At 41.8% G+C, this 24,500-nt stretch overlaps 2 protein-coding genes across 2 annotated transcripts; both read right to left on the bottom strand.

The window, feature by feature from the left end:
- Nucleotides 1-4,704: 4,704 nt before the first annotated feature.
- On the bottom strand, nucleotides 4,705-6,471 carry LOC115825547 (perforin-1-like). The gene is made up of 2 exons (XM_030789330.1): nucleotides 5,942-6,471; nucleotides 4,705-5,848 (listed from the first exon to the last, which is right to left on the bottom strand). Exons 1-2 carry the CDS (start codon nucleotides 6,469-6,471, stop codon nucleotides 4,705-4,707), a joined length of 1,674 nt encoding a protein of 557 aa, XP_030645190.1.
- Nucleotides 6,472-12,833: 6,362 nt separating this feature from the next.
- On the bottom strand, nucleotides 12,834-14,651 carry LOC115825545 (perforin-1-like). Its single transcript, XM_030789329.1, has 2 exons — nucleotides 14,122-14,651; nucleotides 12,834-14,028 (listed from the first exon to the last, which is right to left on the bottom strand). The coding sequence occupies exons 1-2, from the start codon at nucleotides 14,649-14,651 to the stop codon at nucleotides 12,834-12,836; spliced, it is 1,725 nt and encodes a 574-aa protein (XP_030645189.1).
- Between the last annotated feature and the right edge of the window lie 9,849 nt (nucleotides 14,652-24,500).

The following is a 24,500-nucleotide window of genomic DNA, read 5'->3' as shown; positions in this document are numbered from 1 at the left end:
AGCTTTAGGCCATCTTGTCACCTCGGAAGACATATTGCCAGACCCAGAGAAGGTATGAGCAGTGTTGGATTACCCAGTTCCAAAAGATGTGAAGCAGGTTAGACAATTGGACTGACAGGCTATTACCGCCTTTTTGTTCAGGACTGCGCTCACCACGCACTGTTTGCCCTCACAAAGCAGGGCGTACCTTTCACTTGGCGTGAGGAATGTCAGACCTCTATGGAATACCTAACGAGAAGTATCACTGCTGCCCCTGTGCTGAGATTCCCTGATTGTGGTTGCGCTTTTTTCTTACTCATAAGCGCGTGCGACGCAGGTCTTCGTCAATGCAAAAAGACAACACTGGCAAGGATGTAGCCGTAGCATATGCTCTGCATAAACTTGAAAAGGCTTACTCTACCCCAGAAAAGGAGTGCTTAGCAGTCATCTGAGCACTAGAGTATTTCCAGCCATATACAGAGGGTCGCCATGTGACGGTGTTTCCTGACCACAGCAGTCTTTGCTGGTTAATGTCTTGTCCAAATCCAACAGGCTGGCTGGCTAGATGCTGCCTTAGATTACAGACTTTGACTCCAGTATCGTTCACAAGCCAGGAATTGACATCAAGCTGCCTGACACCCTCTCTCGTAATCCTCTGCCAGGTGAAGGAGAACCAGTCGACCTCTTACTTCATTATGTGGTCATTTCTGGCCTTGACTTATGTTCTCTCACCCCAGTGATGCTGATGGATTGCTCCCATTTGAGGAACCTACATTTAGATGATCCGGTGACTGGCCCACCGCTCTGTATCTTGGAGAACGCCTCTAGTATGTAGGAGGGAGAATGTCCATAATATATGCTCCCAGATGGTCTCCTGTACTTTAATGACCCTAAGGCACACTGTGGGATGCACCCCCTGAAGCAGTTGAAGCTTTTTGCCCCCCACTGCTATCCGAGGAATGCTCCTGAAATGTTATCATGATCACCTCACTGCTGGACACTTGGGGATCATCAAAACTTTAGCACGAATCAAGTCCAGAATCTTCTGGCCACGGATGTACGCAGACATCAAAAGCTGTGTCACTAGCTGTGAACTCTGCCAGCTCACTAAGCCAAGCCAGCAAAAAGCTGCTGGGCTTATGATTCCCATCCATCCACAAAGGCCTTGGGAATATGTGGGAGTTGACTGTGTTGGTCCCCTGCCACGTACCCGCAATGGAAATGCCTACTTGTTGGTCTTCATAGACTATTTTTCAAAGTGGGATGAAGTGAGTGCTGTTAAAGAGGCTACAGCCCAGGTTGCGACCACTCAGTTTCTGACTGACATATTTGCGTGTCATGGTCCCCCTACTTACCTGATATCGGATCGGGGATCTCTCATTACTGCAGAACTCTTTCAGAATGTTGTGTCTGCTCTGGGGATGGAGCATAGACTCACAACTACCTACCACCCCCAGACAAATGCAACGGAACACGTGAACCGCATGCTGAAAACAGTCAGTTTTTGCTCTCAGCTGCCATGTATGACTGTAACCGATGTCAAACTGTGTTAGTCACCTCCTCCAAACTGTGTCTAGCTTGCCTATGTATAGCTGGTTGGACGGCACGGCTAAGTTCAGCCTTTATCCTTTTGGGTTGGGGGACTCTGTAACAGTCATAGTGTGCTGTGCCTTTAAGACAGCTCTGTTGTCCCGCCTCTTCCATGGTGTCTCCAGTCTTCAACCTATGAAGTTAAAGTGTTATGAGCTGATAATGGAAATTTGGTGACAACAGCCAATCATTACCAGGGTCTGCATCACAGTGACACATACTGAGAGTTGGGTTTAAATCTATGGTTATTCTGGGGGTTTGTAATACTAACTCAAAAGGCTTGATCAAACCAGACCAATCTTGATTGACTTGTCACTTCTGTGAATTGTTTATGAATTTATACCAAGGTCTTGGTATAAATGTAATCAAATGAATGGATAAATGACAGTGTAATGATGCTGAGAGATGGTCGTAACAGTATCACAAGACGTTCCAGACATAGATGCAGAATAAGCTCTATTGGCACATATGAAGCTGGTATGGCTTAAGTGCTGCTCCCACAGAGACAGAACCATAGGGAGAATGCTATGCCATAGTTTTTGATGCAAAAAATTCAGACAACCCATCTAGAGACAACATGCCTGTATATAAAATAGCCTCCTAAAGGCATCGATGATGCTTGTGATCTGTTCAAGTCAAAGTTGGTCACTGTTGTTTAGGTCGGTGCCCTCAGATGGTCTCATAGAAAATTCAACTCATACACTCACACCCGCTCACAAACTTAATTAGCTTGTGTGAGTTAACCTTACAGTAACATGGAATTAAACACAGACGCCTATGTAACTCTGTGTAGATTCAGACATCTGAACACTACGCTCTTTATAGCACATTATAAAAACATCTTTACAAAGGATTTCTTTGATAGTATCCTAGAATCTGCTCACAAGTTTTAGCAAATTGTTTCTTCTAACCAAATGAGGTGTGATTCAGCATGGGCCCTTGATACTGTTTGGCATGCCACAATCACGCACTTAAAGGATGTACATGCTAAGTTTGTCCTTTTAGCTTAACACATTGGAACTGTGTGTGAATAGCACAAACACAAACTCTTGCATGCTGTCTGTGGGTGTTATATCAAGCTAGAATGTAGATTGGTGGTTATTCAGGGTAGACCTCCCTCAGAGCATACACAGCAATAATTTTGTTGAAAAGAGAACTAGACCCAGTTTAGTTTCCATTTAAAGACATTACCTACTGCTCTCTGAGAATCTTCAGTCAGATGTGTTTCAATGTTTCTTAAGTATGACATTAAAGCTTCTTTTGAGGCCTGTAGGCAAGGCATCCCATCTTATATAGCCCAAGATTGGAGTGGTCTACAGGACTATGCTAAAAGTTGTGGACCTTGTAGCTCTTACTTGAAACAAATGAATAGCCTTTTGATCTTCTCAAGTGGCAATATCCTCACTACAGGGCACCTACAGGGAATGTGGTGTTCATAGATGAGGGCATTCTGCATATGGTAAGTCTCGTGAGACCAAGATGCCATGCCACCATTTAATTTGTTGTGTGATGGAGCCTTGTGTGAAATCTTCAGCCAAATCTTCTTGAAGGCCTGATTTCAGGGCATCTGCCGTAAACACAATAGTCTGCTTAGAGTCATCATGAATCCATGCATAGATATCCAGTGGTACTCTCTCACAGGAGTAGAGTCAACCAAACAGTTGCCTTCTTTAAGTTCTCACATCTTTTCAGTTCAAAGATGTTTCTTCTTAGAAGGCTGGGTGTGGTTTAGAAAGAAGAGAAATGCATATTAAAGCACTGATATAAAATGAACTCCAATTGACTGGTTCCACAAATCGATAATACTGAGCAATATTGAACACTTCCACCATTTACCACAGGAGGGCTTGCACTGCTCAAATGGAATCAATGACAACATGTTAAAATAACAAGTGTGACAGGTACCCTGATGCCACTGCACAAACTGTAATGCCTTGTTGCCTGAAATATTACCCTAAATCAACAGTAGCTGAGCTTATAAACTTTGAATATGAGATACAAATGGCACAAAATTACCTTGAATACAAAATGCCTACATTGGGCATGATCTTGAACAGTGTTGTGGCCAGTCACCTTATTTGTTGTGGTGTTTTCTGTGTTTTTTTGCTGGGTCTGCTCCTGTCTGGAGCAATTCACCCGGAAATCACAGGGCTCATTCCCATGTGAATGCAGTGTAGATTTTGCCCATTGCTGGCGTTTGTAAAGGTTCTTTGGAGGTTATGACTGCTGGTTCATCACAGGGTTTTATGCTTGATGGGAACATACTGTGAGTTCTTTTTCGCTCAGAATGAACGTATTTCCTGTAAGGCTTAATCTTAATCTTAATCTTAATCTTAATCTCTAAACCTGCCTGTATGAAGTGTGTGCTGAATAAACAAGATCATACATTGTGACAATAGCACAGTGGTATCACTGCCAGAGAAATGAGAAAGGACTGTGTCTTGTGTGTTGTCTAGCTGAAATGAAGTTTGCAAATAGTTTTGTTCATTTCACACCGTTGTGGTCTGTTATGGATTGAGCGTGGTGGGTGAGATCCTGAATTGCATTTTGGCCCCCTGTGTATGGACTTTTCTTTGTACATAATTTCTCGCCTTTCATGAGGGAGACTGCCTCAGTTGCTGTAACCCTCCAAGAAGTGGAGACCACAAAATGTCACAAATAGTGACGTGAAGGCGACTGATCACCACCATCTACATGGCATTTTAGGCCTTAATAGAGATTTGACCTACTGTATTAGCCCTTTTCACTTTATACTTCACTGCACAGTGTTATTATGTCATGCACATAATTCTAAATAATGTTGTTTTTTCTTCAGAGGATGTATGTATTATATATGGGCTTAAATGAAATCCTCACACTCAGTTTTGCCTTTGATGATGCTTTAATGAAATTAAAAGTCAAAGTGAAGCAGCACAGCAAAGTATAAGATTAATATATTTGCAAAGTATGGATTTGCTGACTTTTTCCCTTACTCTGAAATTCACACAAATGTTCCCTGAACATTTTGACTGAAACTGTGCTTCAAAAACATGCTTATCATAACACTCTCCTTTACTCTTGTTTACACACAAAAAAACCCCCGTCCTACCTGCCCTTATGACTCCAAATGCTGAATTCATTGGTGCAATTCTGCCCTTACTCCATCTTCCACAGATCTTTAGCCAGAATGCCATTTCTGGAGTGGAATATCTTGGCCAGTGAGGGTTCCATGGGTGAGGCACCATATTCCTCACATTTTGGACCTCTTAGACTGGGAGCACATTCCACAACGTAGGAAAAGAAGAAGGTGCCATACTTAAACATACAAGTGTCAGTCACCTTCCCACTTCTAAGATCGAAAGAGCATTTACCCAGGCGATCACTGTTCCAATAAGTGTCTGCATCATAGACTTCAAATGTGAGTTTAGTTGCCATGGAAATTTGAATGGGCCCAAACTCAAATGTCTCCGGCCAACGGGGGTTGTCATTATTCATAATCACTTCAGTACGCTTAATTGTAGAACCATATGACACCTTCACAGAGCCATCTGTTTTACTTGTTACATCTCCATATAAACCTTTGGCCCTGAGCCCACAGACTTTGAGTGTGGCAAGACCTTTTCCAGCAGGACAGCAGTTAGAGTGAATATTTTTACTTCTGTTACACACACAAGCACAACGATCCCTAGCACTGCACTGCCTTCCGATCTTACATTTTTCAGAGCAAACGTTTTGTAATGCATTGTTCTTGATGTATTTCTCCACTGCTCTCTTCAGTCCATTCCTGGCAGGATGTTTTTTATCTAAAAGCAAGTGAAGTGGCTTGAGAGAGTACATGACCACGTCTGGTATGGTCTTCAAAGACTCCACCCATGCCTTAAGAGTACTGGGATGGGATTTGATAGAAAACATCAGATCCTCTCCATTGATGTTCCCTCCAATGATTTCTGTTTCACGGTCGTTGAACATGCTGCTGAAACTCTGTTGAGTGCCCATCTTCTTCTTCAGTTCTTGACAGTGGTGGAATTCTGCCTTCATAGTTACCTGGTTATATGTTCCGGAGGCCTCAACGTCCAAGCAGTCTTTCACCGCAGTGTCTGTTAACCCACTCATAGAAGCCTGGCAGGATTTGATTGCTGTAATGGCTTTCATTTTCCCACCCAGAGTAACCTTGGAAGTGTAATGAGTGCCATAAGTGTCAACTACTTGGTGGTAGGCCTGAGCATCATAAACGTTTGGAAGGCTTTTAATAGCTTCAAGAAAGTCTTCATGCAGAGGGGGTTTACGGGTTATTCTGTATCTGTGAAGAAATTCAACACTAGGTCAACAAATGAATGTTTAAGGGATCACAGCCCTCGTACCAAATACATTTTTAGTTTCATTTTAACTTTACCTGTAAAAGTTGCATTTGATCTGATGTTTGGTAAAACTGTACTTGTCTTCCTTAGATTTCTTCATGGCATTTGTTGCCTCTCTGGAGTGAGTTCCCCCTAAAGATGCCCCAGCCACCATTTTTAGTTCCAGACCAACTTTCCAATTATTACTGACCGATGAAGTGGAATCGTTGACGAGTGACTCGCTGGATTCATAGACCCTGCTGGAGACCTTCATGGAGCAGCGAGACTGTGCTCTCCAGTCCACCACAGCAGCAGGCAATTTCTGCTTTGCTTTGTTCATAAACTTGTTGCTCCTTAATATGCACGTGCTGTTTCCTTTGTCCCATTTTTCCATGTCAATGACGTAGGAGCCTTTTCTCTCCATTGTCACAATGTCAAAACCTTCACCACCAAAGTTGTATCCAGGGACAAAATTTGCTTCTTTGCACTGTTCTGGAGTGCCAAGCTCTTGCTCCCCAGAGATGACTTGGGAAAACTGAAGGTGGCATGCCCACCAGAAGATGAGGCAAAACTGCTTCACCGGCATTTTCTGTGTGGTCACTAAAAACACCAAGAGTGTTTCGGCCTGATTTAAAACAGGTTAGATTGATCAGGTGACGAGTGTTAGTTTTATTCAAATGGAATTCAAGTCAAAACATTCTTTTTTCAGTTTGCCAAAAGATTTTAGGAACATTACTAATGGACTAGCATAATAAGTGAGGTAGATGCTTACCTTTCACATAGAAGATGTTTGCTTCCCTGCTCCGAAGTACTGTTACATCTCCTTATATATGGGTGCAATAGGGTGGTGGGGCACTGTGTTGGTACGTGTTGCATGCTCACTCTCCAGACCTGTTATTTTGCTGCTAAAAATAACTTTGAGGTAATATCTCGTTAACCATAAAATTTTTCTGTGACTGTTTGTTTTTCGACTTCACATAACTCCTGTCATGCGCTTCTAGCGAGCCTCCTGTCATGTACAGTGACACCCCTGCAGATCATCCAGAACCCGGCGGCGCATCTAGTTTTCCATCAGCGTAAAAGGACACATGTCACACTGCAACTCATTGACCTCCATTGGCTACCCATGGCTGTCTGAATCAAATTCAAGTCACTAATGCTTGCTTGCAGAGAGACTTCTGGGTCTACAACCATCTAACTGAACTGGCTAACACAGACTTATGCGCCCTCTTGCCAGCTGCGCTCCTCCAAGGAACATTGTCTGGTATTGCCATCCCTACGCACAAGGTAGTCTCAGTCCAGACTGTTTTCGTTTATGGTTCCCCAATGGTGGAACAAGCTACCAACTGCCATCAGGGCAGGGGCGTCCCTCTCTTTCTTGCACTTATTTAACATTCAGAACATATTAACATACAGAACATACAGAAATTGTGTTACTTGCCCTGACGTTATTAAAGTGATGTTACGTAACACATGACGTTATTAACATGATGACACAGGAGCAATTTGTGTTGTATTAGAGAGCATAGATGAATAAATGGCATTCTTATTTCCTGTGTTTTAGTGTCTTTAATGATCTGCAGTCTAATGCATTACACTATTTCACTATTTTATTTACCGATACCTGCATTTCCTCTTTATTAATGCAACTAAAACCTGTTTCCATGAACCGGTATCATTTTACCCTATGCTAAACACTTCTTTACAGCAAATACATTTCTTATGCGTCTTAAAAGATTTGATGTGAAGTTTAAGTGTTAATTTGCATTAAACAGTTGGATGGAAACCCAGCTAGTGTTGTGACAGCATTTTATTGTGAGTTTGCTGTGACAGGGCAAGTGTTTTACGCTACTTCTGGTTAAAGTGTGCTTGATGAGTAGAAATGCGGCAGTATTTTGTGTTTTTTGACATATCCCGCTTCAATGCCGACAAAGAACAGAAGATTGGACTGGCTTGGTAATTGAGTATGCTACAGTTGCAATACGAGGGGTCTGCCATTCAATTCGGCAATAGGTTATAAGGAATGTGTAGGCTAGTGATGGACTGTGAAAGTCATGCCCGCTCACTTTTGCTGCGGTCCGTCCGAAAATAAATTTTTCGACCGTAGAGATGCCTGTAAAGAAGGACCTGCTCACAGACTCTTGCCTCCAGCTCGTCCATTTTGCTATGCGCCACATGTGCCTGGTTACATAAATTGAGAGGTGTACGACCAGCCAAAACGACACCAAAGCACACCGCCTTGACGTCATTTTGACATCACTTTTGCCGCGCGCCGTCTCGCGCAAGTGTGACAATGGCGAGTATAAACTAAGCTTTAGGCCATCTTTTCACCTCGGAAGACATATTGCCAGACCCAGAGAAGGTATGAGCAGTGTTGGATTACCCAGTTCCAAAAGATGTGAAGCAGGTTAGACAATTGGACTGACAGGCTATTACCGCCTTTTTGTTCAGGACTGCGCTCACCACGCACTGTTTGCCCTCACAAAGCAGGGCGTACCTTTCACTTGGCGTGAGGAATGTCAGACCTCTATGGAATACCTAACGAGAAGTATCACTGCTGCCCCTGTGCTGAGATTCCCTGATTGTGGTTGCGCTTTTTTCTTACTCATAAGCGCGTGCGACGCAGGTCTTCGTCAATGCAAAAAGACAACACTGGCAAGGATGTAGCCGTAGCATATGCTCTGCATAAACTTGAAAAGGCTTACTCTACCCCAGAAAAGGAGTGCTTAGCAGTCATCTGAGCACTAGAGTATTTCCAGCCATATACAGAGGGTCGCCATGTGACGGTGTTTCCTGACCACAGCAGTCTTTGCTGGTTAATGTCTTGTCCAAATCCAACAGGCTGGCTGGCTAGATGCTGCCTTAGATTACAGACTTTGACTCCAGTATCGTTCACAAGCCAGGAATTGACATCAAGCTGCCTGACACCCTCTCTCGTAATCCTCTGCCAGGTGAAGGAGAACCAGTCGACCTCTTACTTCATTATGTGGTCATTTCTGGCCTTGACTTATGTTCTCTCACCCCAGTGATGCTGATGGATTGCTCCCATTTGAGGAACCTACATTTAGATGATCCGGTGACTGGCCCACCGCTCTGTATCTTGGAGAACGCCTCTAGTATGTAGGAGGGAGAATGTCCATAATATATGCTCCCAGATGGTCTCCTGTACTTTAATGACCCTAAGGCACACTGTGGGATGCACCCCCTGAAGCAGTTGAAGCTTTTTGCCCCCCACTGCTATCCGAGGAATGCTCCTGAAATGTTATCATGATCACCTCACTGCTGGACACTTGGGGATCATCAAAACTTTAGCACGAATCAAGTCCAGAATCTTCTGGCCACGGATGTACGCAGACATCAAAAGCTGTGTCACTAGCTGTGAACTCTGCCAGCTCACTAAGCCAAGCCAGCAAAAAGCTGCTGGGCTTATGATTCCCATCCATCCACAAAGGCCTTGGGAATATGTGGGAGTTGACTGTGTTGGTCCCCTGCCACGTACCCGCAATGGAAATGCCTACTTGTTGGTCTTCATAGACTATTTTTCAAAGTGGGATGAAGTGAGTGCTGTTAAAGAGGCTACAGCCCAGGTTGCGACCACTCAGTTTCTGACTGACATATTTGCGTGTCATGGTCCCCCTACTTACCTGATATCGGATCGGGGATCTCTCATTACTGCAGAACTCTTTCAGAATGTTGTGTCTGCTCTGGGGATGGAGCATAGACTCACAACTACCTACCACCCCCAGACAAATGCAACGGAACACGTGAACCGCATGCTGAAAACAGTCAGTTTTTGCTCTCAGCTGCCATGTATGACTGTAACCGATGTCAAACTGTGTTAGTCACCTCCTCCAAACTGTGTCTAGCTTGCCTATGTATAGCTGGTTGGACGGCACGGCTAAGTTCAGCCTTTATCCTTTTGGGTTGGGGGACTCTGTAACAGTCATAGTGTGCTGTGCCTTTAAGACAGCTCTGTTGTCCCGCCTCTTCCATGGTGTCTCCAGTCTTCAACCTATGAAGTTAAAGTGTTATGAGCTGATAATGGAAATTTGGTGACAACAGCCAATCATTACCAGGGTCTGCATCACAGTGACACATACTGAGAGTTGGGTTTAAATCTATGGTTATTCTGGGGGTTTGTAATACTAACTCAAAAGGCTTGATCAAACCAGACCAATCTTGATTGACTTGTCACTTCTGTGAATTGTTTATGAATTTATACCAAGGTCTTGGTATAAATGTAATCAAATGAATGGATAAATGACAGTGTAATGATGCTGAGAGATGGTCGTAACAGTATCACAAGACGTTCCAGACATAGATGCAGAATAAGCTCTATTGGCACATATGAAGCTGGTATGGCTTAAGTGCTGCTCCCACAGAGACAGAACCATAGGGAGAATGCTATGCCATAGTTTTTGATGCAAAAAATTCAGACAACCCATCTAGAGACAACATGCCTGTATATAAAATAGCCTCCTAAAGGCATCGATGATGCTTGTGATCTGTTCAAGTTGGTCACTGTTGTTTAGGTCGGTGCCCTCAGATGGTCTCATAGAAAATTCAACTCATACACTCACACCCGCTCACAAACTTAATTAGCTTGTGTGAGTTAACCTTACAGTAACATGGAATTAAACACAGACGCCTATGTAACTCTGTGTAGATTCAGACGTCTGAACACTACGCTCTTTATAGCACATTATAAAAACATCTTTACAAAGGATTTCTTTGATAGTATCCTAGAATCTTCTCACAAGTTTTAGCAAATTGTTTCTTCTAACCAAATGAGGTGTGATTCAGCATGGGCCCTTGATACTGTTTGGCATGCCACAATCACGCACTTAAAGGATGTACATGCTAAGTTTGTCCTTTTAGCTTAACACATTGGAACTGTGTGTGAATAGCACAAACACAAACTCTTGCATGCTGTCTGTGGGTGTTATATCAAGCTAGAATGTAGATTGGTGGTTATTCAGGGTAGACCTCCCTCAGAGCATACACAGCAATAATTTTGTTGAAAAGAGAACTAGACCCAGTTTAGTTTCCATTTAAAGACATTACCTACTGCTCTCTGAGAATCTTCAGTCAGATGTGTTTCAATGTTTCTTAAGTATGACATTAAAGCTTCTTTTGAGACCTGTAGGCAAGGCATCCCATCTTATATAGCCCAAGATTGGAGTGGTCTACAGGACTATGCTAAAAGTTGTGGACCTTGTAGTTCTTACTTGAAACAAATGAATAGCCTTTTGATCTTCTCAAGTGGCAATATCCTCACTACAGGGCACCTACAGGGAATGTGGTGTTCATAGATGAGGGCATTCTGCATATGGTAAGTCTTGTGAGACCAAGATGCCATGCCACCATTTAATTTGTTGTGTGATGGAGCCTTGTGTGAAATCTTCAGCCAAATCTTCTTGAAGGCCTGATTTCAGGGCATCTGCCGTAAACACAATAGTCTGCTTAGAGTCATCATGAATCCATGCATAGATATCCAGTGGTACTCTCTCACAGGAGTAGAGTCAACCAAACAGTTGCCTTCTTTAAGTTCTCACATCTTTTCAGTTCAAAGATGTTTCCTCTTAGAAGGCTGGGTGTGGTTTAGAAAGAAGAGAAATGCATATTAAAGCACTGATATAAAATGAACTCCAATTGACTGGTTCCACAAATCGATAATACTGAGCAATATTGAACACTTCCACCATTTACCACAGGAGGGCTTGCACTGCTCAAATGGAATCAATGACAACATGTTAAAATAACAAGTGTGACAGGTACCCTGATGCCACTGCACAAACTGTAATGCCTTGTTGCCTGAAATATTACCCTAAATCAACAGTAGCTGAGCTTATAAACTTTGAATATGAGATACAAATGGCACAAAATTACCTTGAATACAAAATGCCTACATTGGGCATGATCTTGAACAGTGTTGTGGCCAGTCACCTTATTTGTTGTGGTGTTTTCTGTGTTTTTTTGCTGGGTCTGCTCCTGTCTGGAGCAATTCACCCGGAAATCACAGGGCTCATTCCCATGTGAATGCAGTGTAGATTTTGCCCATTGCTGGCGTTTGTAAAGGTTCTTTGGAGGTTATGACTGCTGGTTCATCACAGGGCAGTTTTATGCTTGATGGGAACATACTGTGAGTTCTCTTTCGCTCAGCATGAATTTATTTCCTGTAAACCTTAATCTTAATCTTAATCTCTAAACCTGCCTGTATGAAGTGTGTGCTGAATAAACAAGATCATACATTGTGACAATAGCACAGTGGTATCACTGCCAGGGAAATGAGAAAGGACTGTGTCTTGTGTGTTGTCTAGCTGAAATGAAGTTTGCAAATAGTTTTGTTCATTTCACACCGTTGTGGTCTGTTATGGATTGAGCGTGGTGGGTGAGATCCTGAATTGCATTTTGGCCCCCTGTGTATGGTCTTTTCTTTGTACATAATTTCTCGCCTTTCATGAGGGAGACTGCCTCAGTTGCTGTAACCCTCCAAGAAGTGGAGACCACAAAATGTCACAAATAGTGACGTGAAGGCGACTGATCACCACCATCTACATGGCATTTTAGGCCTTAATAGAGATTTGACCTACTGTATTAGCCCTTTTCACTTTATACTTCACTGCACAGTGTTATTTTGTCATGCACATAATTCTAAATAATGTTGTTTTTCCTTCAGAGGATGTATGTATTATATATGGGCTTAAATAAAATCCTCACACTCAGTTTTGCCTTTGATGATGCTTTAATGAAATTAAAAGTCAAAGTGAAGCAGCACAGCAAAGTATAAGATTAATATATTTGCAAAGTATGGATTTGCTGACTTTTTCCCTTACTCTGAAATTCACACAAATGTTCCCTGAACATTTTGACTGAAACTGTGCTTCAAAAACATGCTTATCATAACACTCTCCTTTACTCTTGTTTACACACAAAAAAAACCCCGTCCTACCTGCCCTTATGACTCCAAATGCTGAATTCATTGGTGTAATTCTGCCCTAACTCCAGCTTCCACAGATCTTTAGCCAGAATGCCATTTCTGGAGTGGAATATCTTGGCCAGTGAGGGTTCCATGGGTGAGGAACCATATTCCTCACATTTTGGACCTCTTAGACTGGGAGCACATTCCACAACGTAGGAAAAGAAGAAGGTACCATATGCAAACATACAAGTGTCAGTCACCTTCCCACTTCTAAGATCGAAAGAACATTTACCCAGGAGATCACTGTTCCAATAACTGTCTGCATCATAGACTTGAAATGTGAGTTTAGTTTTCATGGAAAACTTAATGGGCCCAAACTCAAAATTGTCTGGCCATTGGGGATTGTCATTATTCATAATCACTTCAGTACGCTTACTTATAGAACCATATGACACCACTACAGAGCCATCTGTTTGACTTGTTCTATCACCGTATAAACCTTTGGCCTTGAGTCCATAGACTCTCAGTGTGGCAAGACCTTTTCCAGCAGGACAGCAGTTAGAGTGTATATTTTTACTTCTGTTACACACACAAGCACAACGATCCCTCGCACTGCACTGCCTTCCGATCTTACATTTTTCAGAGCAAACCTTTTGTAAGGCATTGTCCTTGATATAGTCCACAAGTGCTCTCTTCAGTCCATTCCTGGCAGGATGTTTTTTATCCAAAAGCAAGTGAAGTGGCTTGAGAGAGTACGTGACCACGTCTGGTATGGTCTTCAAAGACTCCACCCATGCTTTAAGAGTACTGGGATGGGATTTGATAGAAAACATCAGATCCTCTCCATTGATGTTCCCTCCAATGATTTCTGTTTCACGGTCGTTGAACATGTTGCTGAAACTCTGTTGAGTGCCCATCTTCTTCTTCAGTTCTTGACAGTGGTGAAATTCTGCCTTCATAGTTACCTGGTTATATGTTCCGGAGGCCTCAACGTCCAAGCAGTCTTTCACCGCAGTGTCTGTTAACCCACTCATAGAAGCCTGGCAGGATTTGATTGCTGTAATGGCTTTCATTTTCCCACCCAGGATAACCTTGGACGTGTAATGAGTGCCATAAGTGTCAACTACTTGGTGGTAGGCCTGAGCATCATAAACGTTTGGAAGGCTTTTAATAGCTTCAAGAAAGTCTTCATGCAGAGGGGGTTTACGGGTTATTCTGTATCTGTGAAGAAATTTAACACTAGGTCAACAAATGAATGTTTAAGGGATCACAGCCCTCCTACCAAATACATTTTTAGATTCATTTTAATTTTACCTGTAAAAGTTGCATTTGATCTGATGTTTGGTAAAACTGTACTTGTCTTCCTTGGATTTCTTCATGGCATTTGTTGCCTCTCTGGAGTGAGTTCCCCCAAAAGATGCCCCAGCCACCATTTTTAGTTCCAGACCAACTTTCCAATTATTACTGACCGATGAAGTGGAATCGTTGACGAGTGACTCGCTGGATTCATAGACCCTGCTGGAGACCTTCATGGAGCAGCGAGACTGTGCTCTCCAGTTCACCACAGCAGCAGGCAATTTCTGCTTCGCTTTGTTCATAAACTTGTTGCTCCTTAATATGCATGTGCCATTTCCTTTGTCCCATTTTTCCATGTCAATGACGTAGGAGCCTTTTCTCTCCATTGTCACAATGTCAAAACCTTCACCACCAAAGTTGTATCCAGGGACAAAATTTGCTTCTTTACACTGTTCTGGAGTGCCAAGTTCTTGCTCCTCAGAGATGACTTGGGAAAACTGAAGGTGGCATGCCCACCAGAAGATGAGGCAAAACTGCTTCACCAGCATTTTCTGTGTGGTCACTAAAAACACCAAGAGTGTTTCGGCCTGATTTAAAACAGGTTAGATTGATCAGGTGACGAGTGTTAGTTTTATTCAAATGGAATTCAAGTCAAAACATTATTTTTTCAGTTTGCCAAAAGTTTTTGGGAACATAACTAATGGACTAGCATAATAAGGGAGGTAGATGCTTACCTTTCACATAGAAGATGTTTGCTTCCCTGCTCTGTAGCACTCTTACATCTCCTTATATGGGTGCAATAGGGTGGGGAGCCACTGTGGTGGTACGTGTTGCATGCTCACTCTCCAGACCTGTTATTTTGCTGCTAAAAATAACTTTGAGGTAATATCTCGTTAACCATAAAAATTTCTTTCTGTGACGGTTTGTTTTTCGACTTCACATAACTCCTGTCATGCGCTTCTAGCGAGCCTCTTGTCATGTACAGTGAAACCCCTTCAGATCATCCAGAACCCGGCGGCGCATCTAGTTTTCCATCAGCGTAAAAGGACACATGTCACACTGCAACTCATTGACCTCCATTGGCTACCCATGGCTGTCTGAATCAAATTCAAGTCACTAATGCTTGCTTGCAGAGAGACTTCTGGGTCTACAACCATCTACCTGAACTGGCTAACACAGACTTATGCGCCCTCTTGCCAGCTGCGCTCCTCCAAGGAACATTGTCTGGTATTGCCATCCCTACGCACAAGGTAGTCTCAGTCCAGACTGTTTTCGTTTATGGTTCCCCAATGGTGGAACAAGCTACCAACTGCCATCAGGGCAGGGGCGTCCCTCTCTTTCTTGCACTTATTTAACATTCAGAACATATTAACATACAGAACATACAGAAATTATGTTACTTGCCCTGACGTTATTAAAGTGATGTTACGTAACACATGACGTTATTAACGTGATGACACAGGACAACATAACGTTATTAACTTGATGACACAGGAGCAATTTGTGTTGTATTAGAGAGCATAGATGAATAAATGGCATTCTTATTTCCTGTGTTTTAGTGTCTTTAATGATCTGCAGTCTAATGCATTACACTATTTCACTATTTTATTTACCGATACCTGCATTTCCTCTTTATTAATCTGTTCTAACAGTCGAAATTATGAAATGCACCTTTAAGACGTTCTGCGTGTCTAGGTGTGAGAGAGGCATCGTCATCACACAGCGCCTTGTCTCTCTTAAGTTAACTGAGCAACGCACGTGCCACGGACGAGTTTCTGTTGCTGAGTTACCTTTTTTTTCTCTCTCTTTTTCACCTCGCAACACAGTGGTGACGTTTAGCTTACGCGTGGCCTCTATTTTCTTTCGTGTGTGAGCAAACAGTAGCCGTACAACTGGCCTTAATGGCGTTGAGTAGTTTATGTAAGTAATAAATGACAAACATTGTGGAATTCCAAGTACCACTGCGGCTGTGAGTTTTTTATTGTCATCTTCTTCAAGCTACCTCAACCAAGAAACACGGACCCAAACTGTTACACTGTTCATTTGTTTATTAAGCCTCTATCTATCTATCTATCTATCTATCTATCTATCTATCTATCTATCCTTTGCTGTATATATTTAATGTATTTACTTGTGCAGAGGTTATATTTTATGAGGACAACGGATGGTCCCCATGTGACCGATAAACTTTGGGAATTTCACTGATTATACACTACATGGACAGATCTTTTAATTTTGCGCTAATTTCGTCTCTGTATTGATATAACCCATATGTAGGGGTAATACATTCAGGACATATTATGACGGATCCTATGTCCCAAATGCTTAAGTAATTTTACATCCTCCATGCTACCCCTGGTGTAGTAAACGTCTCCCAGAAACCTAATCATTATAAAGAAATTCGAGAATTATTACAGAGCTCGTTTAGAAAAACAGGTTAGGACTGAGGGAGATGCGCTGAGTCTGCTGCATCGATTGCAGCATTCAGAGGTTGACACTTCTCCGGCAGTTACCAGGAAGCGTAAAGTTGTGTCTGGTTCAAGGAATAACAGTACATCGTGCGAAGAACGCAAATACACACTTTTTTTTCAGTTGGAGAGGAAGTTCTAAATTTGTTTAAGTTTGTGCATGAGCTGTCGAAGCAACTGAGAGCAGTCGTAAAAGTCGTAGCTCAATTTACAATCCCTGGCAATCCGTGCAGTCACTGAGCCACACATGTGACTAACACTAACTACCATTCACATAGCTAAATGTCAGCACTGGGTTGGAGGAGCACGTCCGTTTGACAGCTAATTGCAATGTAATTGTAAAATGAATTTCTTCTCCATCCGACAAAATGTATGTATTACCATGTAATCAAGATGGACCGTTGATCCATGCGCTAAGGTCAGGCCATCCGAATTTTGAAGCAACTATACGCGATAGAAAGTAAATTTCTTTACTTCAAAGCTTACTTACTAAAGCGTTCATGAATGTATTCATTATTTTACTCCATATTTTTGTAACTTTTTTTTTTTAGTTTTTCATTCTGCAGTGCCAATTCTGTGAGGAGAGATTCTTTATTTCCTGTAAGTAACAGGTATGTTGATATTAATCTCACAAGAGTGTAAAAACAACAGGATACATGGTGTTGTGTAGACTGTACCTAACCCATCCCAGTCCTTCCAACATGTGCTAAATCTGCAGGGATCCCCCAGGATGCAAACAGTCTCTAGGTATTATTCAGACAACTGCCTAAGTAAGCTTCTGATTCTATTCAGGGACAAACACTGCCAACGTTTCTATATTTACTTCCAATAATAAATATAATGATGTGAAACATCAGATATGCAACATTCTTGCAGACTTCAGCTGTGACCATAGAACACATACCAACTGTACTAGGGTAACAAGGGTAACTGGGTCCTAATTTGTTTAAGTAGTGCCTCTACATTCGGGATTTTATTGAAATCTAGACAAAAGAGCACAGTCTCTTGGGTGAATCTTTTCTGTCAGGACATTGGTCTACTTCATTCAGCAATATGAAACACTAATGCATGAGTCATGTGGAGAAACCCTAAGTTATGCTGGACAGTTATGGTACCCTATGCAGGATGACAGGGTATGTTCAGACATGACCAGGTTTTCACAGTACATTTATCGACAATACTGTATTGGCAGTAGAGCAATGTTTTACATGCAGCAGGCCAATTCAGTATTTTATTAAAAACAAGCTTGCTGGGTAGGTGGCCTGATTATTGGCTTGTTCCTCCTTCACACCCCTTAATGTGTGAATCATCACAGTATCTATTTTAGTGACATACAGTACTTGTGGTTTTCATAGCTGTTTTCATTTCCAGGCAAAATGTGACTGACTGTCCACTTGCAGAGCAACAGCTGTTCCAAAGTGCTGTCTTACATGACAGATGTATCTGCTCTCAGTAAATCACCCTGATTAAAGTTGATAAATGCAGGAATAGACATAAATAGCACTTTTGAGCAAAAGAAACCATGGCCTTGACACTGATCTCAAAACACATTTGTAGAAGACTGAAATATCCGACCTATTTATAAATACAAATCTACCTACTTGTTTGGAGAAACAGGGTTTTATACAATCACTCCTATTCAACAGGATCCTGAGAAGAGTGCATATTTGTAAAAATATGTCTTAGAGGGGAGTAAACAGAAGTTCGTTTAAATTTTGGTCTGTCCAAACAACTGTCGATTTGTGAAACAAGAGATGCCATGAAGCTGTTGCCAAGGAGATCGAGCATACAAGGTTGAGGAAGCTGATGCTGGGTATTGACCATAATGATGAGACAGAGAGAGACATGTCTTGAAAAGTGAGATGTGATGCATACATAGATTTTCATTCATTTTTCTTTTGGGAGGGACTGTGTTTTTTGGAAAGACTGTGGAGGGAAAGATGAGACACATTCACGTGTGAAACTCTCACTCATTTTTTAATCATTAATTTTGATATCTCGCTGGATATATAGTTACTTGAAAAGAAACTGTTACAATCCACAGTGCTTCACGTATTTGTCTCACGTATAGACATTACACATCTGATGTATTCTTAAGAACATGTGATTGCAATGAGAACTGCTGGCTCTCCAGAGCAAGTGATGTTAGTGTGAAAGGAAATGTGCCTGTGACATGTTGACATCGACATCTCAAGTATGTGCACAAGGGCCAATAAAAATGAAGACAGTAGCAACTGATAAAGAGATATGCAGATATTGCTTAATTGTGATTACTTTTAGTGTAAGGACAACTAGGCACTCATATGTTATGTGCAACTCTTGAAGCTCTGTATTTCAAGGGGAACGTGACATATATATATAAGATAATACTGAAAATGTAAGAACATACACATGGGCCATATTCAAACTGATGTATTTTGATTTGGAAGGAAAAAGTATTCAGAAAACATGGAACGTATCCCACTGATATACAGCCAGTTGTGCCATATGCCACAATCAGTTTTGAAGTGTGAAGGGCACCTCTTCACTGTACCCGCACAGAAAAGCCCCTCCCAAAAAACAAACGTCACACAATCTGCTTAAAAAAGTCTTGTTGTTGTTGTTGTTCTAGAGACAAATTTGCATCAGCATAATACCTGTGACTCCTCTCTCCTCTCTCTTCTCTGCTGTCTCTCACCCTGTGTGAACTTTCCCATTCTTAAAACTTCCTGCCAGTTAAAGTTGAAGAATAGATGCTGTTCCTGATCACAACTACTCAATGAAGATCAGTTCTGCAGAGTCTGCTCACACAATCTGCTTAAAACAGTCTTGTTGTTGTTGTTGTACAGAGCCAACTTTAGGGCACACAGCACCTGTGAGTCTCTCCTATGCTTTCTTTAATCCTGTGTGGACTTTTGCATTCTTTAAACCTCCTGCCAGTGAAGTTTGATGAATAAATGCTGTACCTGATCAGTTCCACTCAATTAAGATGAGCTCCATCTGCATGGATTATGATTGCACTCAGCCTGCTTGGATGCCACACCCATTGCACATACCTCCTGTCAGCTCCTTACATTTGGTCGAAACTTTTTGTAACCACTTGAAGTAATACTTATCAGGAAGGCCCAGTTATAACATGTCTTTTTTATATATGGCCACAAGGTGTCGCAGTAAGACTTTCCACCATGCAGCTTTTGTGTTTACACAGTCAATTTAATGAAACTGAAATTGTTTTGTTGTTTGGCTCCGTTTTATATTGTAGGTGTTTGCTCTAAGGAAACAATTCAGATGGTCTCCAGGCTTCATCTCTGTGAGATGAAGAAAGTGCTTCAGAAATTTTTAGTAGGTTTAGTGACATTTAAACAAGTTTGATACATCTGATTTAGGCATCCAATTCAGCATTTACACCTTTGAGAGAGCAGGTGATGCAAACCCCATCCGCATCCCCTGACCATTTCTGATGATCAGATCAGGTGAGAACTAGAGAAGATCCCAGTGAAGCCGCTGGGCCTGACGCCTCGGGCCCTGTGGTGCTGAGGACGTGTGTGGACCAGCTATATTCACTTCCTTAGCACATTTTCAACGTATTGTTGAAGTTCGAACAAATATCTTTTTATGGTAAATATTTTTCTCTGTACTTCTTACACAACTCAGTTGTAAATCATTATAGACCTGCAGACTTGACATCACATGGCATGAAAAGCTACAAGTTAATTGTTCAATGTGTCTGAAGGTTTCATCTGATTGTGCTCTCACTGGCTTGAAATTTCACCCTGTGGATTGCTGAAATCTATGAGAATTGTGGCATATCTACGAGACAAGAATGAATTTACAGTTCAGAATCATGTTTTGCCGGTCTGCAGATTGGAACAAACACTGAAGAAGTACTAGCTTACTTGAAGTCATTCATTCTTGCCCAGTCACAATTTTCACCCCCAGCGCAAGGCCACTGTACAATAAAATCCTCACGGTCCGTTTTGTTTTTGACGACGCTTTAATTAAATGAGAAGTAAAATGGAAGCAGTATAGCAACAGCACAGGATTAAGATGATCAAAAACCCTCTAGATTTCACATTTTTTGCCACTCTAAATTTTTTTCCTCTACATTTTGTCTTAATAATTACAGAAAACACATCATTCTTATGAAGAGGACACTTGGGAACACTTTCTTTTGTCCGTCTCTCACATCTGGTAGAAGCTGCAGAGCAAAGAAGGAAAAAAAGGCTTATATCTATATATACATATATCTCTGACACTAGATGCCGCCGCCTTCATTGGTGTGAATACACCCTAACTTAAGCTTCCGTAGATGTTTCGACACACTCAAAAAATTTTTACAGGCCTTCCGTAGAGGTGACACATTTAAGTATTATTTGGTGAATTAGAATTTCTTCATTTAAGAGTTTAAGTATTTGTTGTGTGTAATATAAAATATATTAATGTTTTCACAACGAAATTTATTTTCGTTCGGCCAATTGCAAATGAACGAATTTAATTTGGGGACTGCCCTGTGTGCGAGACCTCAGCAACCCACCTTCTCAGTGGGAGTCTAAATGTACATCAGTCATTGGCCACTACATGAATTTTCGAAATGTAGCATGACAGGGGGAGACTACTTAATATTTATATACGAAGCGCTACATGATTGGCCGACATAACGTTCCCACTCTGACATATCACGGGCGTGCATAAGGCCTTTCAGAACCATGACAACCCTAAAATGCTGTCATCACAGAATTCGCTCCTGAGAAAATTTAAATCTTATTGACTCCCACTGACATTAGACAACCTGAAGTGCTCCAAATAAGGTAGCCTATGTACACGTAATGATGCAACATTTAGATATCCTATGGTATATAGCCCTGGAGAAAAAGCTGACGCCCACGATTGTCAGTGTATAGTTCGCACTCTGGTTCCGGGTTGGATTCCGCGGCCAGAATGCACTTCTGTGTGGAATTAGCGTGTTCAACCCTGGGAGCTCCGGTTTCCTCACTCAGTCCAAAGACATGCAGGGTAGGCGAATTGGACACTAAATTGCCTCTAGGTATGAATGTGAGTGTGCTTGTCTGTGTGTCTGCCCTGTGATGGACTGGTAACCTGTCCACGGTGTTTCCCTGCCTTAAATTACTTAGGATGAAACCAATTACATTTATTTGAATGAACTCAGTAACATTGTTTTGGATGATCTCAATATACATTACTTTGGACAAACTCAGTCACATTTCTTTGGATGAACTCAGTTGCATTACTTTACATGTATATACTTTGTTTGGTTTCGAGCTAAGCATACTTGTTGGATGGAAATCCTGCTCTCAATTTAATTGTGTTCCTCCAGTGGATCACTTTTTTGAGTGCAGAATGTCATTTCTGGAGTGGAATATCATGGCCAGTGAGGGCCCCATAGGAGAGGGGGTATATTCAGTACATTGTGGACGCTGGAGACGGGGAGCACATTCCATAGTATACACTGCGTGAAAAGAGGTGTATTCGGCCTGGAATACTCCTGTATATTCCCAGATACCCCACAGATTATCGGCTGTATCCGGCAGTTTGCAGCTCTGTTACGTGGCATGGAAAACTCCTGAATATGTACCGTGTTTTGGGGTCTGCCTAGAGCCCTTAGTTGCCATGGTGAATAATCCCCTGGGGGTGCTTGGAAGGGAACATTTGCACTTCACACCTTGGGCCACCAGGTATCCTGCAATTGGTCAAAAGTCTTTCTTTGGATTGGTGGAGCAATGTCTTGCCCCTCCTCTAAAACCCTTCCCCATTGGTCCATTGTGGGTCCCCAGACATGAATTCATATGGTTTATATAATAATAATAATAATAATTATTATTATTAATAATAATATTATTATTATTGGTGGTGGTGTTGTTTTATCTTCATAGGTAGATTGTACAGATAGTCTGGCAAACAAAAATGAATTACACAAATTTTATTATAAATAAAGCAAATACAGTATAATATAAGGCATATAAATTGACAATTTTATATATATATATATATATATATATATATAATCAATGTACAATATATAACAGAATAGAATACATTAGAACAGAATATACTGTAATATCATAGTATATAATACAAATGCTTTTGGGAGCATAAATGAAACTCTAAATGTTGAGCATTCCCAAGAACAACCCAGCTTCCGTGGTCTCTATTCTGTAGCACCCCACACAGTGCAGACAACTCTGTGCTAGGCGGGAGGACCCACGCTGGCCTTCCATCCAAGATGGCGGAGTCCCCGTCAGAAATTATATCTACTGATGCGGTCCTCCATATGGCAGCCTCTTCCTCAGTTTAAAGAACACTAGCTCTGGCCTTGAGCAGATGCAAAACACAGTGAAAACAGAAATTAGATCACTGAAAATAGCAAATGGAGAAAAAATCTAAGAACTACTAGGGAAATGATGTTTTGACTTACTCTTCTCCTCCTTTGCCTCGTTCGAGTGGCGATCCTGCCCCCCTCTTTGTTCTCTGGATTCACCCGGTAACTCTTTCGAATAGTCTCAATCGGTCTTTCAGGATGCTAGAGAGAGAAAAAAAGCGGAGAAGAAAGGAAGATTGATTAAAAGTTCGTTTAGAATTCCAAGCACTGCTATGAAACAATCGCGACGATATAGTCTACCAACAAAACACGCTGTCCTACCTTGTCCGTGAATCATATCTGTGCGTGTTGTTTTCAGCATTATGCATTCTCCGCACAGCTTCCTGTAGAAGCAAAATTAATACAAGAGTTAAATTCAACCACATTAAGGGATAAAGCAGATAAAGAAATGTGAACGTATCAGAATGCGCGGCAGTCAAAGACGAAAGCCAGAAGGCTACAGAAATAAACTTACCGAAACAGAGTTATTCCCCGCTCGTCTTCTTTTCTCGGGCAGACTCCTCTTGCTCCTCTTTGATGGGACTCCATCCTGTCCAACCGCCGAATAACATTCTCCATGAACGTTTACTGCTGTTCAGACATCTTCTTAAAAATGCATTTAACGGGGACACCAGTTGTTTGTTTTTGTTCGGACTCGGCATTGGAAAAATTGGATATTCCCGGCGCACGAGTAGCCTCTTCACTCCGCTGTCCGTTCGAAAAGTTAAGTGTTCTTTTGCAAGCCATCTTCAAAATGCACACTATCGACAGAATACGAGGAGTACATAGGAGTACAATAGGAGTACAACTTCTGTAATCCTTCAGTGACTCGCTTCTCCTTACCTTACTACAGGTAACCCCTTCCCCAAAGCAAATTTCGCGCTGCAGTTGCACACAATGCTATTGGTTACTGTCACGCTACGCCATGCACGCACAGAAAACTGATTGGACAGGACTCAACCTTAGATTCTAAGTGGGTGGTTTGAAAATGGGGCGCGTCCTCGTACTGAGGAGAAACATTCCGAACAAACAAGCGAGAATCAACAACACAAACTCCTATGCCCTGTAAACTTTTTTTTTTTTTTAAAGTCCTGTATCCTTTGTCCCGCATCCCTCATACTGAGATAATGTCCCGCATTTTCGCTGGTCGTTTGGTTTTTAACTGTCAGAAATAAAAAATATATGGATCCATTATTTTACCCGCCCGCACATGAGCATAGTTTCTAATCTATTTAATAGCGCTATGTCAAAAGCAGTGAAAATGCAACATAGGCGAGTTTTTTTAAAAGCCTTGCTTTCGCCCAATGGCTGAGAGGAGAGCACTGAGGGCGGTCATCAAGAGTCTGTGGCGGCTGTCAATCAAACTGTGCAGCTGTGGGGCCGACGAATTTCTTTGCTACGTCACAAAAACCAAACTTAGTAAAACTTTACAGATATGAAGATAAACGCTGTCAGCCGACGTCATGGTCAAAAAGAAAGGGAAAAGTTCTTTTATCCCTTCTGACCATGCTTCTCATCCAATAGAGATTTTGGCTTGATATAAAGATTTGCCCCTCCTGGAATCGCAACCTTAT

This window comes from Chanos chanos, chromosome 12 (assembly GCF_902362185.1).
Source record: "Chanos chanos chromosome 12, fChaCha1.1, whole genome shotgun sequence".
Lineage (NCBI taxonomy): Eukaryota > Metazoa > Chordata > Actinopteri > Gonorynchiformes > Chanidae > Chanos > Chanos chanos.
The sequence above is the reverse complement of the archived record's forward strand: the minus strand, read 5'-3'. Positions and strand labels throughout refer to the sequence as shown.